The sequence below is a fragment of the Varanus komodoensis genome, unplaced genomic scaffold (genome assembly GCF_004798865.1).
Source record: "Varanus komodoensis strain SLA01 unplaced genomic scaffold, ASM479886v1 scaffold85, whole genome shotgun sequence".
NCBI lineage: Eukaryota > Metazoa > Chordata > Lepidosauria > Squamata > Varanidae > Varanus > Varanus komodoensis.
In genome coordinates, this window is record NW_025336543.1 from 1103628 (window position 1) to 1120847 (window position 17220).

General features: G+C 41.6%; 2 protein-coding genes across 3 annotated transcripts in view; one reads left to right on the forward strand and one right to left on the reverse strand.

The window, feature by feature from the left end:
- CACNA2D4 (calcium voltage-gated channel auxiliary subunit alpha2delta 4) overlaps positions 1–2225 on the forward strand; it is a 172033-nt gene extending 169808 nt beyond the window's left edge. Inside the window, exons 37-38 of the mRNA XM_044416980.1 lie at positions 990–1072; positions 2037–2225. Of these exons, the coding sequence (XP_044272915.1) occupies positions 990–1072; positions 2037–2132 (179 nt within the window). The 3' untranslated portion in view covers positions 2133–2225. The remainder of the gene's footprint in view (positions 1–989; positions 1073–2036) is intronic.
- Positions 2226–4612: 2387 nt separating this feature from the next.
- Positions 4613–17220, reverse strand: part of ADIPOR2 (adiponectin receptor 2) — a 40416-nt gene continuing 27808 nt past the window's right edge. For both annotated transcript variants that reach the window (XM_044416982.1, XM_044416981.1), the window contains 5 exons: positions 15437–15608; positions 12419–12605; positions 10729–10916; positions 7804–7997; positions 4613–7194 (listed from right to left, as the gene is read on the reverse strand). In XM_044416982.1, coding sequence (XP_044272917.1) covers positions 7066–7194; positions 7804–7997; positions 10729–10916; positions 12419–12605; positions 15437–15608 — 870 coding nt within the window. In that variant the 3' untranslated portion in view covers positions 4613–7065. The remainder of the gene's footprint in view (positions 7195–7803; positions 7998–10728; positions 10917–12418; positions 12606–15436; positions 15609–17220) is intronic.

Below are 17220 nucleotides of genomic sequence, written 5' to 3' on the forward strand. Positions count from 1 at the left end.
TAAGCATGTAAACATCACCATCGTCTCAAAAGTAAATGAAATGCTTTAAAGGCTTTGCTAAAATTACCAAAAATAGTGTGATGGTTACATGAGAATATGTTGACATCTGATTTTGGCTATCTGAATGTTTGCTGCTCCTCTCTAAAAAGGCAGGCTGAGTCACCACATAGATTTGGCAGAAGTTGATGGTGGGTATCCTTCCCCTCTCTGGCCCAGAATACCCCCCCCCCCCCCCCCGCACTGGTCTTCAGGCTTCGAGGCTTCAGCTGGTGTGGAAAGAATGCTTGTTCTCCAAAGGCAAAATCCTCACCTTGGATGTCTTTTCCAGCATCCTAGTGGGAAACTTAATCTTTTCCTGTGACTGACCAGATAGCATCAAATTGGCCATAGGAAATTGCTTACAATTCTGTTTACAATGTTAGGTGTTTCATTTTTATTGATTGATAGATTGATTTTCTGTGCCACCCCAAAGCTGAAGCACTCTGGGTGGTTTTCAACAACAGTGCATTAAAAATACAATATAAAATACCCCATATTAAAACATATTAAAAGATCGTAAAAAGTCTACAAAATTTAAAACCACATTTAAAACAGATAAAAAATTTGAAGAACTTGAAGAACATCTTAAGACCTGTTTAACAACTAGCAGGCTCCACTAGACTAACTGAACACCCTGCAGTAGAGGACAGTCTTTAGCTGGTGCCTAAAAGATAGTGAAGCTGGCACCATGCAGGCCTCAGTGGAGCGCTCATTCCATAACTCATTTTTCTTGTTGCCAGCATCCAGGGCCCCCATAATATGATCATAGTGTCTGGGTAGCGAAAGGTCGGGAGAGACATTCCATCAGGTAGTGCAGTATTCTTAGCTGAAAACTGGAACGCTTGTACCACACAGCTCAAGTCTGCTCTCACAGGCAGATGTAATGTGGCGAAGCTCTGCTTCCATTTTATCTTTTCCAAAACCTGCAATTAATCTTAACAACACCACACATAATGCTTCAGTGAAATGCGACAGAATGCGCTCCCAGAAACTGAGACGGCGACCAGACACATGCCATGCATTCCATCCTGAGGTAAGAAAGGATCTTTTGCATTTGACAAACTGGAGTTTGCCTCAGAGTAGTCACAATAACGTGCTTGCTCAAGGATACATTTTAATGGATGAAACATGGGGTAAATGCTGTTTTCCGAACAATACTTGGCTGCTTCACTTGTTCATCACCAAAGTAGAACTCCTGATGGTGGGTTCTAGACCCACAGCTGTCTATTTTAGATGCACATATGCATCTAGTGTTACTTTTAGCATAGTAGAAGTTTTTTACATTGGGAATCTATGAAATGGTAATTGTTGCTATGAGGTAGATTTAGAAAATCTCAATTACCTGATCCAGTGTAAAAGAAAAGTATGTCATATTTTTGTTGTCTTTTGAATTTATTTAATTATTTAACTAAAGCCGTGATTACTTACAGAATGTAACAATGCTCTAAAAATTACATTGTAAAAGTACTTTAAGAAACTGAACTTCTTTTTAAAAGTCTGGCTTCAAGTTCCTGGCAGGTGACCTCAAACTTTTCTTGTTTATCTGGAATAACTGACTGAGCAGCCAAACCTTGGTTAGAATTGGCAAATTTAGGATATCAGCTCAGACCCAGTGCAAAGTGTGCTTGTATTTTGCTACTGCACCTTGGGGGCCTCCAGACAGGGGCTTCGGTGAACAGTCAAAAGGCATTATGAAAGAAAAAAAGACAGCAGTGGGAAAACACAGGGGGAATCATGAATTGAAGATGGTGTCACCTCATCCACATCCCAGCTCAAATTCTATCAATGAAGCAGTGCAATTGTACACTAATAACAGCCTCTTCTAGAAGCACTCTTACTTTGGCTAATTAACTTATAAATTGCCCTCACAGGGCAATTTCTGCTAGCCTTAAGACTGTTGGGTGCTTCTGACACAGCTGTCTTCTATATGTAGTATTAGTCATATATGCCTCTAATGGTTGGTTTGCTGACCACATTCATCTCTGCTTGTTTTGCAGGAAAATGCTCAGGACTGTGGAGGAGCTGCAGAGATTTCAAGTTCATTGACCTTACTCCTCCTTTCCCTGGGAGCCACAGCTCTCCTGCTTCGATGACAAAAATCTATCAGAGTCCTTGCTTTGAGCCGGAGTGGTGCATGGCCAAGTGTTTTAAAGAGGACCCTATACTTGTGCTTATGCAGAGCAGCAGAGGCCCAGTTACTGCCTGTACTACATGGCTCTTCAACAATGTGTTGGCTTCTGTTCCGCAAGGCTTTTATAAGAAGTCAGACTGGGGCCACTGTAACTGCAGCCCAAGCAGGATAGCCCCACTATGTGACCACCATAGCTGATGCTTCCTGTGTCAGCAGTATGGAATTTTATATGGAGCCAGTGATGACAGATGGCATGTGCCAGTGGAAGTTTATCCCACCACATATTCTATACTGCAGTAGCTTACTCTATTGCAGAAAGTACTTTCTATGAAATGGAGGCATGTAGTTACCATCACCTGAGTAATGTTGGAGGCCTGTGCAGAACTGCTGAGGGACAGCTCACCCTGTTGGAGACACCGGCTGGACTATTATATAAAAGGAGAACTTAAACATCCAGTTTGGACACAAGCAAGGATTCTGCTTTGCACCTGTCAAAGAACTGGTGATGGTGCCAGTCCAGACAGCAGTGGGAACTTGTGGCAGGCATTGCTTCCCCAAGCATTGCACCCATGTGTTTCAGTCACAGGTTCTTTACCACTCTAGCTATTTAAAGTGCAAAATACAGTCTCAGGACTGATCCAGCTTTGATCTGACAAAGCAGATAATGACAATAGTTAGAACTGCCAGTTTGATGTAAAAATATGTCAGTGATGTGGCTGATTTCAACAGGCATTTATGTCCTGTCCACCCTAGCAATAATCCATGAATTTGCATTTCTAAAATTTTATAAAATGCAAGAGAGGAAGTTTAGGAAAGTGGAGGGAGCCCTTTTTCCCTTTCTAAGTTACAGAATGAGTAGCTTCAAACTTGGGCGCTATTCTGACACAGTAGTTTTGGCTATTAGTGTTTTAAATTATACTTGTTATGGGAAGCCTAGCTGCACAAAAATTAGAACGCAATCCAAATTTAATAAGGCAGACATTACAACCTTCCAGTAGCCAATCTATGATGAACTGTATTTTATTGGACATCTTAATAAGCTCACAGATGGGAAAGCTACCTAATGAGGTACTGAATACTTAATCAAGGAGGGAGTTATAGCTGTGCTCAAAAGACAGCTAGATCATGAAGCTGAGAAATTTCCTCCACTTTTAAAAGCCATTTTTGCCTTATGCAAGAAGATGTGGGCAAAATTTTCACCATAGCTTGATCTAGTTTTTGTTTTGTTCCTGGAAGTGCCAGGTTTGAGTCACAGCCCAAACACTGGAGAGCCAAATAGCAGGCATGCTTACCATAAAACTGGAGTCAAATTGGGCATTCACTACAGAAAGGTCAATTAGCAGGGACACCAGATTCCTTTAGTGCAACAGAATGGCATTTTTTTGCTAACATTGGTATGTTAATACACAAAGTGTGTGAATAAAGGTTGGAGTTTTTGTAAAAATTATCATGCATCTGTATAAAAATGGTGTTTTCACTGTTTCATGTGGTTCTTGCATCCTACCAAGTGTATGCAATGTGGCACAAAACACAACACCCAGTTCATACCATGAATGTATATAAAGAAGTGTTTAACACTTGTAGTATCAGGTTGTAACGTATAAGCTGCTGCTTGACCCACAACTCTTTACACATGATGGTGAAGACACTCCACTCCCAATATGGTTGGAATAAACCTTTTGCCACCTCACCCACTCTGAATCCATGGCCATGCTGGCACATGGCAAACCTTTGTGGGCCATAAGCCACTCTGGGTGCACTGCTGTGTGAACAACCCAAAGTAAGACTAATAGATGAAGAGGTCCTTGACCTCTCCTCTACTTCTCAGTTTTTTTATGGTTATCTTTAAGGACACTGCAGGAAGAATGAATCATTTCTCTCTGCCCCCAAGCTGTTCCGCTTTACTGTGGCATTTCCTCCTCGTAAGCTTTTTTTGGGGACAGAGACTGCAAAAGCCAGCTGTCAACCTGGCTTTTTCGATCCACAGCTATTAACCTTTCCAGTTGCACTGATGTGCTGATTTGAAGGCTTGCCGGCGGCAATGTATTTGGGGGTACCTACTATCAAAAATGAGCCAGTACCACCTCTGGACATTGCTCCCAAAGGGTTCCAGATAAAATTTTCTCTTTTTAATTTTTCTTGCTGTCAGGTTACCTGTCAAGTAAAAAAAAAACCAAAGCTCTGAGAAGTCTTTGACTGCTAAACTGGGTTTTCATGGAGAGTTACATCCTCTTCACAACTGGGTGCACATTTTGCACTTTTCCCCAGGCTTCTAGGCAATTAGGAAAGTGCAAAAATACACCCCTCCACACATTTTCCTAGGGGAAAATGTTTTGACAACTTTGAATGATAGCTGTCACATCTCTCGAATCGCTTTCAAAAAGGGTGTTTTGAGTGGAAATCATGTTGGTATGAAAAGGACCAGAAAAAACCGACCATCTATTCCATTCATTCTTTTTATTAAAGTTAAGAATACAACATGTAATGAGATCCCATTTCCCAGAGATCCCAATCTTCAAAGTCCAAGATGTGCTTTGTTGCCTCCAATAGTAAGCAATTTTAAAAAAGAAAATACTGAACAAGGCCACTAGTTAATGGGGGGGAAAGAAGCTGTAAATCTCAACTACACTATGCTGAAACCCTGCACACACAAAGAGAAAGCAAGCAAACCTCTGATTGCTGAGAATAAGGCATTCAGGTGCCAACCTGGGAAGAAGTCTCAGCAAGCACCACAGAAAAGTGCACAGCTAAGCAGTTTCTTACTGGGACACAAAATGTCCTAAACAGAGACCAATGAGGGTTAAGAACAGCAAGTGGAGCATTGTGTTTCTGTACAGATTCTGTGCTGAGAGACCAGGTTGCCCCTTTTTGGGAGTGAGCATGTGATGATCCAGGGCAATGCAGCTTCTGCTGGTACAAATACAGTACTGCTGCCACCCACCCCCACCCCCATGCTTTTCAGACAAGTAGACTAGGTCCGATATGTATCACCACTTCCCCTTACTAGGGAAGTCATCCCTCTATTAACTGGCTGTAACTACCACTGGGAAGGTTTCAATCATTATTGGGCTCCCTGTTGTATTAAAGGGGTTCAATTAATACTGTTCTGTATTATCCAAACACATTCTGGCCTTTCTGCATTCAGCATCATGATCCTACCCAGAACACAGGTATATGAAATTGCCTACAAGTACCATTTAAGCACCTCTTGTAGGTCTGAACACTTCTAAGAGTCTGTTTTCAAGGGGTAAAAGTTCAAGAACCAAATCCTGAAAAGCGGTGTGGGGGGGAGACTAAGCTCTTTTCTCATAATAAATATTTCTTTTTAACGTGAGCAAATCTACCATCCCACAAAACATTTGACACTTGTATTTAATTCCCTATAGGACAAAATAACTGCCATCAGTGTGAAATACTCTGCATAAAAACAAATTCTACATTTTTCCCAAAGTTTCTTTCCAAATCCAACATGCCTCATCAATCCTAAACAGGAAGAAGGAACTATATTTCCCCTCACTCAAACTGAGTGTTATGCTTAGCAAAAATTATCCCTTCTCCTAACGTACCACTACCCCAGGTAATGAGCTCTCTGAGGAAGATTAAAAGAGCCATCAAGTTTCCCTCAGGCCCCAAGCACTATCTTAACAAGGAAAGAAAAATGTGTTGCATCCAAATATATTGTGTGGGCTGTTTCCCTCCCCACCACTTTTGAAAATAATGCACAGCATTGTCCTATATACCAGAAGGGAAAGAAGGAATGGCAGTGTTACATTACAGCCAAGTGGAGTTCAGTAGATTTAATACAGGCAACATTAGTGTTACTGTAGTGCAGTAGCACATAAAATAATCCAGAATGGATTCTCAGTTAGCCAGCCAGCCTTCTTTCCTCAAGCACAAAGCTGCTTTCTTGTGGGTTCCTCCCTGCCCCCTTGAAACCACTGCCTCTTGCTAACTCACCTAGGAGGCAGGTGTCCAGCACTAACAATTGCACTCGGATAAAGAGCATGGCAGGCCCAACTGAATGGAGAAACACTGAAGAGAGACCTCAAAAGGTCAAGATACATACCACATTGTGACTTAGGCTATCAAATCCCAACAGGGCAAAAGGCTGGCAAAAGAAAGACCACCTAAAAAAACCCATCCACAAAAGGGCAGAGAGCTTGGAAGGCATGCCCTGCAAAAGGAACAGAGCTCAGCTGCACAATGGCCCCTGCCTTCACCTTCTAACTTACAAGGGCTGAGCAAGGCAGTAAGCACCTGCTTACTCTTAACCCTTGTGTGCAGACTGGGCCTACTGGGTCTAGCTGTCCAATATATACCAGCACTAGGAAGAATCTGCAGGACCCGGACGCCCAACTCTGCAGGGGTTTTGCCTGGCCTTCTTGCACTTAAAGAGTTCGTGCAAAATTGAAACAGTGTGTGGTACTTGCATGTTGCAATCTATACAAAACCCCTCCCCCCATTTTAAAACATTTATATAAATTTTTTTAAACAGAAAGTTAGAAATCTTATTTACATTTTTTCCTCTCAAAAGAGCATCTAAAAATCAACTTACCTGAACAAGATACAAATTTCAATTAAGCTAGATTTTTAAAAAAATTGCTAAGCCACCTTCTCATGACAACCCCTCTTGTTTCTACAAATAAATATGGCATTGAACAGAAGCTGATTAAGTAAGGGCTTTCTGTAGCTTAGGCTGTAAATCCCAGGAGTAAGTTAGGATTTAAGAACTTCCAGGTCTTCGGAATCAATTAACTCCAATGCTTGAGGTATGAATTTCTCTTCCATGTTATAGTTAAAATTCCCTGCAAAGCTTCCACTTCGTCCTGGGCAAGGAGTGGACTGGTTGCTCCTATGGTTCTGTTTTGGTTGCAGTCCTTGACATATGGCCAGTTTTACTGCATCTCGTTCTCCGAACAGCCTCCCCCAACTGTGAAACGGAACTCCTGAAGATTTGAAACACCATGGAAGTGCACAAATGCACCAGCCACTACAAATACATGGAACAGCTGGTGGGAGTGAAACTATGGGAGAGAAAAAAGAATACCACATCACCTCAGAGTGCAGGGATCTTCCAGAACAAGCATCACAAGAGACAACACTGCAGGCTAACAGTAGCAGGTATACAGCAAAGAATAAACCACCAACCTCACTAGGAAATGATGCTGGTTTCCAAGGGTGACCTGGCTGTACAAACACTGAGAGATGGAAATTTAAACTTATCCAAGCCCAGTCCACTTGGCATAATTGGTTGGACAGCTGGACATGTGTGCACATGTGTACACAGTGTTAACAGCTCTGCTTCAGAATAAGTGTATTTTTGCAGCTGTGCACCATTCCTTCTCTCGGGAACCAGATATGCCAAGACAGTTACTGTGCAAAGATTGTTTCCTGTACAGTCTACCAAGAGAAGGCTACTGCATTTTCTTAGGTCTAGTGTCAAACTGGGCAGCAGGGCTCTCTCTTAGCCCATAACTGAGCAATAAGCAGCATTCTGAGAACTGCATTATTGCCTCTGATCCCTGGCCAGGACCTGCAGCTCTTTTGGTTCATCACACAGATATACGGTAGGGGTGGCAATGATGCCTCCCCACCTCCCTAGAATGTGCCTGGCAGCTATTAGCCATACTTACCCAGATGTCACACTTGCCCGGGAAGAACCTCTCCGGGATGCGAGCAGCATACAGTGCAGCGCCAGTGATATAGAGGCAGGCCATGAGTGCCAGCCAGCCTATCTGCCCCATTGTGGCAGCCTTGAGGAGCCCTTCCGAGATGACAAAGTGCAGCGTGGGAATGACCCCACTAAGGCCCAGAGCCAGAAATACTCCTAGGAGATAAGGGAAGTGTGACAGATTCAGCCTGGGACACAAGAGAACCAGGGGCAGAAATGAGGGCAAACTGCCAAAGCTCAGGATCTCAAAACAGAGCAGGAAGGGCTTGTGGTTTTTTTAAACCTCAACACTTAATTAATTGGTCCAGTTAAAACCCTTTTCATGAACTGAAGTAGTGCCTTTAATCAGTCTAGAGGTAGGCATTATTTTAGAAGAGGCATCCTTCCTTTTGTCACAACCAGGAGGCAATACATGCTTAAAGATATTGGCTTGGTTTGCACAGCAAGTGCACAGCAAGGTTAAATCATGGATTAGCACTATTTGCATATGCAGGAAGGGTCTGCTCCAAGTCATGGGCTTGAACAAGCCTTCCTCTTCTTCCTACAAGGCCAGGAGGATGACTCTGCCTTAGTTTAGGTTTACTTTCCTCAAAGCCTGGCTTGATATTACATATGAAACAGAAAGCATGGTTTAAAATCAATTCTGATTAAAGATACCAGCTTTGTATGATGCAAAGTTGGCTTGTTTAGAAGCAATTCATAGTTCATTTTAAACAAATGTACAATAAATACATTGTACATAAACAAAACTAAGTTCTGCCAAAGTTGTTCTCTGTCATGCAGGAAGAAGAAGGGAGAGGGAAAGCTTATCAAGCTGAAGGTTAAAGCAGTTCCTTCCTCCTTACCATCTAGTGTTAAACCAGTTACATGGTATGTGCAAACACAATCTGTGTCTGCTGCAGCATATATACACAACACCTAAAAATCAAGTTTGCTTTTTTCCTCCTTCACAAGCCCTTTTTCATGTTTTTATCATGAAATTTATTAAAACTAATGCAACTGACCATGAGTTCTTCAATTAGACAACACCCTTTTTTTCAAAGTAAAGCAAACATAATTTCATTTTAAGAGTCTTAAAATATGTGCTACAGAATGGTCAACAATTCTTCAGAGTGTGTTGATTTACCTCTAACTTTCTAAGCACATTGGTTGCAAACTTGAAAATAAAGAATTATAGGCTATAAGAATGTATAAGAATATAGGCTATGTGCCTTCACATGCCTCTAATGGAAAAAGGAAGATACTCGAGGGATTCATGAAAAAAAAAAAAGCTTTGAAGGTGTTTGGCTGTTGCAGTCCACAATTTGAACTGAGAAGTCAGGGAGAATGGAAATGCCAAGTATTTGCATAATTCTCCCTATATAAAGTTTCATTGGTTACACATTCCATCTTAAGGTTTCCTGTAGTTTGGCAATGTAAAGATTCCCAGAAAGTAAGGAAATTTGCTATGACAAGTTTCCTAAACTTGTAATAAGTCAGTCACACTTTTTCCAAAATTCAAATAGGAGGCAGGAATTTGTTCATTCTATCTCCCCCTTTCGCTCCTATATACACAAACATTGCTTAGAATGTATAAAAGATTACTTATCCTCAGAGGACCCTCTCCTTTGTCTTGCTACACAAGTTATTATTCCAAGCATGTCTCCTGATTGGAAGAAGACAAGCTGAAAGCAGCAACCCATGCAGAATTGGAGTCTCCTCTGAGGGCAGGAAATCCTGCTCCCTCCCTGTGCTGAAGGAACTGGATACAGAGAGGTGGCAAGGCAAAGTCTCTGCCCCTCCATAAAGCAGGAAGTTAAGAGCAGTGGACTATGCAGAGATATGACAAATAGTGTCTCCTTAACAGTTAGAAACCTTCCACTTCCTGCAGTCTGCTAGCAGTTCTTGTAACACATACAGGTGCACCGTTTCTGATTTTGGATGAATAAATTGTCTCTCTCTTTTCAAATTGCTCAGACATAGTCAGAATTCATACCCATTCACATTATCATTATCAAAGAAAGAAGCAGGCTAAGCTCAAGCATGCAGTCAGTAAAACATGCTTGGCATTTATAGTCAAGGTCCATAGCTTATTGCCACACAAACCAAATGAGAATTAATGAATGCTACAAGTTCACGTTAAAGAAAAGGATGCAAGTCAAGCAAATGTTATGAAGAACAGTGAATAACGTGGAATCTTCATTGCATCGTAAGACTTAGACTAGAACATGCAATGTTATCCACAGTTGGCACACAAAAGACTGTAAACTACAAATCTTTCACCGTCTTTTAGTTTCAATGGTTTTCCTCACTATTTGTGTACATATAAAAGTTTCGAAGGGACTTTTTCACTTGTGGCACCCTGGTTGTGGCACGCTCTCCCCAGGGATGCTCTCCTGGCCCCCATGATGTTGTTCTGCTTTGTTTTATTAAACTGTGTCTGCTTTACAGATTTTGCACTGTTTCTGGTTTTTACATTCCTTTTATTCTAGTGATGTTTTAGGCTTATGTTTATGATCATATGATTTGAGGCTTTATTTTGACAAATGCCCACACATCATCATCCCTTGGGCAGTACACTAATGTAATACATAAATACCAGAAAATATGATTTTGTACATCTGATGAAGCAGGAACTAATAGAAGAAAGTGTATCTCATCATACCTTTTATTCTCTTCAAGATGCCAAAATACCATTTGATGCAGAGACAAACAAACATAACTACTTTCATGAAATGTGATATTATGCAAGGTATGAGTGAAAATAATAGTAATACCCTAAGCTAGATTTGAGAAGGCAAAGGTTAAGTTTTTAAAATATGATTACCAACTCAGACACTAAAGACAAAAATCTCTTCATGTGCATATGCAGGGGAACATCCTTCAAACACTATCCCGTAATTCTTACCTGCTCGTACTCCTCGATACTCAGGGGTTGCAAACCTGTCCCACTGGGAAACTATAATCGCTGCAATGCCCAGGACACAGATCACAATCAGATAGATGAAGCAGGGCTGAGGGTTGCAGTAAAAGGAGTAGTACAGCCATGGAACAAAGCTGCCCATAATGAGGAGGGCAATGCCAGAGTAGTCAAGCCTAAAGTAGGGGGAGAGAGAAGTGGCATCTCACACATCACAACACTCTTGACTATGACAAACTGCCTGCCGAACATCCACACCTAGTTTTACATGGACTAGGCCCCTATTAAAAGAACCTGAAAGGTTAGGAAGACTCAAGTGCCTCCCGTGCTCACAGGAAGGAAGGGAGACCATCTCTAAATAGCAACTTCTAAAGCCTTACAATGTCACTTTTGCAGAACTGGAGCCAGTTCCTGAAGCAGGAATGCTCATGCCAGCCTCCCCAAGCTCTTGGGCTACAACTTCTATCGTCCCCAGCCACCTGGCACACACCAGGCTGAGGAAGAGTGAACTCCACTTTCCTCCCCTGGTCTGAACAGCTAAGCATTTCAACAGTGCATTGCCCCTTTCCAAAGCACTTCATAAATAGCAATCCTTACAATTATGCTGCAAGATGGGAAAATTTAGGCAACCCACTATTATTTCAGCCTCAAACATTCCACTGCCCCCAAGCCAGGGGCTTTCTGGCTCCAAGCTCACACTAGCATTCAGGGTGAATAAAAATCAATATAAAAAGATTTTTAAAATTTTAAAACAGATTTTTATTTAAATTTACTTAATCCAAAGGTTGTTCCTCATGAAATAAGGATTCGTTTTTTAATGTAGCATGAGGCTGTACATCCATGCAATGTTTAATTTTTTTGGTAAATAAATTCCATTAATCCATTCATAATTTCACATTCTTTCAGGTGTTTCTGTAAGATTATTGGGTATTTTTTCTGTCTAGCAGATAGGATCATAAACACTTGATTTTCCAGTTCTCAAAACTGTGAATTTGCATCTGCAGAGATCAAATGTTATAAAATAAACACACAGAGTTGAGAAAAAGACCTTAATCCCAATGTTCCTTTGTAAATCTATGTATACAGAATCAACCTCTTGCCTCTTAAGTGCTAAATTTCAAAACATTCAATGAATAAAAGAGGATTGTTAGGAGTGGAATAGATCTGCACAAGCAAGCAGTAAAAATGAAAGTGAAACTCTTTCAGCAGAATACTCCATATCCCTTTGGATCTTTTTGTGTATAACCTGAGGTTTACTGTATTGTTCTTTCCCTGGAGGAGAAATCCTCTAATGGCAGCAGGCCATAACAGAGAACCAGTTTGGAAATATTTTATGAAGTTTTTAAAATTAATATTCTTTTATTTTATTTTAATGAATATTAATAAAGTTCTACCTAGGCATGCATGCATGCATGCAAAATGCAAATACCTCACAATAATTTCATAATTATCCATGATATGTTTATAATCAAATCAGTATTTTAATATAATTGTAAAGCTAATCTGAAAAGGTGCTATTCCAAAAATGAAACCTTCAACTGATTGTAAATATTAAGAATATACCAGCAAGAATGAGTCTTTATGTAGAAAACCATGTTTTAAATCTAGTCTTACTGACTAGTGATTTAAGTTAATTTGATTTAAATCAAATCCACCCTGTTAACATTAAAATACTTACTTAGAGAAAAGTCTTGAGACTCCTTCTGAATGGCAGTAAACTGTGTGGAAGAGCCATGAGAAGGAGAGACAGAGAATGGCTCCTAAGAAGAACATTCCAACCACCACCTTCTCTTGAACAGGTGCTACAAAGGACATGTTTGGCCGGAACATATAAAAGATTCCCAGGCACAGAAAGAACACACAACCTGGATAAATGAAAGCAAAGTCATTGGGCATGTCAAACTGCAAGATGAGGGCAGAGTGTACTCAAAATAACATCAAATCACATTCATGGCACACAAGCCATCTGACACATTTGTCTAGACCAGCCTTCCCCCCCAACCTGGCACCATTCAAACATATTGGACTACAACCCCCCAGCATCCCCTGACAATGTTGCCCAGGGGATGGTAAGAATTGCCCAGCAATCTGACAGTACCAGGATGGGTGGAGGCTATCTGGATCTTTCAGGTCAATGTATGCTTCTGGTAAAATAACCCGAATAGAGTGCAGATACATGTTAGAGTCCTTCAGTTATTCCTCACAGGCAGGCTTATTTTCAGACCAGAGGTCTGCCAAATCTATCTAACAAAATTCATATTATTCTAAGAGATTAACTCTGCTTTTCCCAGCAGCTCTTGATCCTATCCCACTAGAGTATAATTGCTCTCTCAAGAATTAGTTGCTTTCTCTACTCTTTTGCCAAGATGCTGCTGGGTTTTTTTAACATTCCAGCAGCACTGCAGCAAACCAGATTCAGTTTGCTGCATTTAGGCATTCTGCACAGCAAACTGTGAGCACAGAAATACAGCACACAGACACTGGACTGGCACAAACAGCCATATGGCTCGTGCAGCTCCACTTTGACCCTAGTGCTCTGGGAAGGAAACAGTTGCATACTTCAAAAAATGTCAGCGAGTTTATTTCTAGTTCTTTCCCAACATGGATACAAACATTGCAATGCCAGCTCATGCGAATGTTTTGCCTATTCTATCATTAGTCCCAAGGGCCAGCAAGACGCGATTTAGCTTTCTTCAAAGGGTATGTTGCAGTGATACTGTCCCAGAGAACTACTAAGCATGCAATTCTTCTGCAGACCTGTAAACCAGATGAACCAGCTTGGAGCCTTGAACCAAAGAGTATGTCTCAGTGTTTGACAAACACAAGATGTCTTCATAGAGCACACTCTTGGGGCAAAAGGAAGACATATAAGCCAGCTCTAATGAACAACAGTATTAACAGCTGGAGTGAAGGGCAGTTTCACTCATCAAGTGGTTTTCCTTCAGCTTATCAGGGATGGCATATACTTTGTGGTGGGGGAGAGAAACAAGGGTTGCCCCCAATTTTCAGCACATGCATCCAAAATGTTGACGTATTTCCTTCTTAAAAGCTGTAAATAAGCAAAAGTACTGCTTGCAACTCTAATCCAAATCATTTCCCAAGGCAACAGGAAATGGAGCATGATCTTTCGTATGGATCTGTCAATACTAGCAACCTTCAAAATGTTACCAGACACAGGCAAAAATATTAATACATTTACAAGTTGAAACTGAACCTAGATAAATTATTCCAAGTATAACAATAATGAGAGGTCATTTTAATAAGGAGGTTGAAGACTGAAAAATTATTGCAACTAGTTATCCACAATCACTTTAAACAAGTACAACACTAAGACTTGATGTGCACGACACACCAATCGACCAACCATAACAGTTAACAATTGGTTGTAGTCTGAACTCAGCATGGTTTTTTTTTCCCCACACTAAGCACAGCAAGAACCCATGGACTGCTGTAGGGTTACTTTTTACCACGGCAGCTAAAGACCTACAGCCAGCAACTCAGTTGGAAAGAAGAGGAAGAAACCCTTCACTGCTCTCTTCAAGCTGTCCTCGACCAATGCCACTCCTAGCCACTCCACAAATGCCGAGCAACAGTTCAGGGTAGGTGGCACTTGCTTCCCTCCATCCTTGCTATGTTTGGAGGTCTGGCCAGGAAGTAGGTAGATTTGTACTGAGACACAGCAGTACTCAGAAGTCCTCAGTACTGAGAAGTTCTAATCCCCACATTTGCCTCCTGCCCCCGCCCCCCAAATCTTAAAGGGACACAGAGTTTGATAGCTACTTGCCATGTAGCTGTATCCCTTTGAGAAAGTCGGTGGGGAGACATTTTTAGCTTTTCTTAGCCCCTAGAGGATCAGCGAAAGTGGCTCCTCCATGGTGGTGGAATTGAAAAATTGAGGTTTTTCACTAAGTGGGAGAAATCCCCCCAAACACCTCCACAACCCTTCCCAGATGAAGGGTCCTCATATCTTGGATTTTCTTGACTGGTCCACTCCTCCAGCTACTCAAGAGAAAGCCAGTGGGGGAGGGGGAACACTGTGCAGACAGAGCCTGGTAGAGAACTGAGATGTTCCTATTAGCACATCTGCAATCACCTTTGTGTAAGATAAATTTGTGTGCTCGTTTTTGTGTACACAACAGAAGAAAAATTCTAGGCAGCCTCTAGAAACCTCTCCAAGGTGCTCCTAGGGCACTTTGAAGAAGAAGCTGACGGGTGAAATGGGGGCCTGGGGAAGCCGGTTGGTAAGCTGGCTTTCCTGATCCCTGGAAAATTAATATTACAGGGACAAAACAGTTAGGATGAGCGGAATACAACCCAGCTTCATGATGTGAAAGGGGAAGGGATTTGTTCTTCCTCCAGTGTCTTTGGGATAGCAACTGGAGGACTGAGGAGGAAGGAGGGTAAGGCAAGGAGTGAAACACCTATGAGTCACGCTGTTTGTTTGGTCCATTGTGGGTAATACATGCAATGAATAATCCATCTTGATAAATTACCTTGATGAGTTGCTGTCACATGTGAAGCCACCCAAATACAAAGGGAGACAAAAGCTACCCCATGTTGAATGCTGTGGAATCTTCTATTTGTTCTAAGAAATCTTGTTCAGGAGCAATAGACAAAGCTCCCAAATCCATTCCCCTCACCTGATATTAGTTACAAAACTTAATTCCACTTTTAAGTTTTACATCAAGGTTGTTACCTAGTAGGTGCGTCCAGATATTGCCAGTCTCTGTGTGTATTCTGAAAATGCTTTTGAAGCATGCCCGGAAAGAGGGCATGGGGGGTCGGTGCCCATGAAGCAAGTAGTCATTGTCCTTTAGCCAATCAGGCAAGACATCAAAGGGAATTACACGCCATCTGCCCTCCCACACCTGAGAAGAGAAATAAAGGATTAGATTAGCAGCAGTCCAGGGAAGACATTCGTAAAATCATTCAAAAGATTAAAGGAGATGTTACACAGAATGGTTAGGCCAGTGTTCCTATCCATGTATTCTTCAATACCACCACAAAATATTGTGGAATCAAACTGATTTGATTTTTCTAATTGCTGGGCCCTATTTTAGACTAAGGGACAAAAGCATCCATCTGGTGATGCAATCCCCTCATTTGAGAAGCCATCATGGGTTAGCATCATTCAAGGTGACAAGTACAAGAACCACTTAGTAACATATTAGCAGTGACTCTGGCTTTAAAGGTTCTTCATGATGGTCAAATACTCTGTCCAAGTTACCACCAGTACAAAGCTCACTGGAAGGCTCAGTGAGTTTTCTTATAAAGGGGATCTGTTGGCAACATATAGGTACATAAGGGGGTGTCACACGGAGGTGGGTAGAGACCTGCTCTCCCCTGCAGAGGAGGGCTGGCTGTGTTCCAATGGAGCAAACCTCAGGGAACCAAGGTTTAAGTTGGATGCCAGGAAGTACTTCCTGACAGTTAGGACCCCTAGGGTATGGAACAGGCTTCCACGGGAGGTGGTTAAAGCCCCATCGTTGAGGGTGGTCAAGGATAGGCTAGACATGCACATGGTAGGCATGTCATGAGCAGAGCCGGCTGGAGCTGGGAGTCAGACTAGATGGCCCAGGAGGACCCCTCTGACTCACTGTTTCTATGATTCTAAAGAGGGGCAAAAATACACTTACAATAAAGGAACAGGGGATCTCTAACTGCATTTCAGTCCATGAACTTGTTTTCAGTACAATAGCAGAGTCAAAGCTGCCCAAATTGGATACCATTACTACAACATGTGCAAGTGAATTTCATAGTTTACCATTTTGATGCTCATTTTTTCAATTTAAGAGATCCTTTAGAATCAGCTCACACTCCCATTTTGTTTTTCATTTTTTCTTTCATCTGCAAACTTTTTTTTGTTATCTGCAAACTTAGCCACTTCACTGCTCACTCCTAATTCTAGATATTTATAAGTAAGTTGAAAAGCACTGGGACCAATACAGATCTGTGTGGAGTCCTACTGTGGGGCAGCCCTAAACAACCTGGGGGCAGGATATCTGAGGGAACACCTTCTCCATATATCCCTTCCCAGTTACTAAGATATTCAACAGAGGTCCTTCTTCATGAACCATCCCCCAGTGAAGTGAAGGGGCAGATGGATAGAAGGGCCTTCTCTGTGACTTCACCTGATTCATGGAACACCCTTCCCAAGGATGTGCACCTGGCACAGTGACTGCTAGTTTTCCAACTGGTTCAATAACAATTACATCTCATATGAGGTCCTGGTTGACCCCATGCAGGATTAAATCCTGGGTCACTTCCTTTCTGATAAGTTTCACAACCAACTTTTCTAGACACAGTCTTCATTATGACTGGAACATGTATTTATCCAGTCAATCTGGAGATATTTGAAGTCACCCATTATTATTACAATACTTCCTCATTTAGAAGCCTCACTGATTTTACTTTCCATCACAAGATCACCACTGAGCTTCAGCTTTGTCTGAAATATATCTTTGAGGAAAGGATGGATGA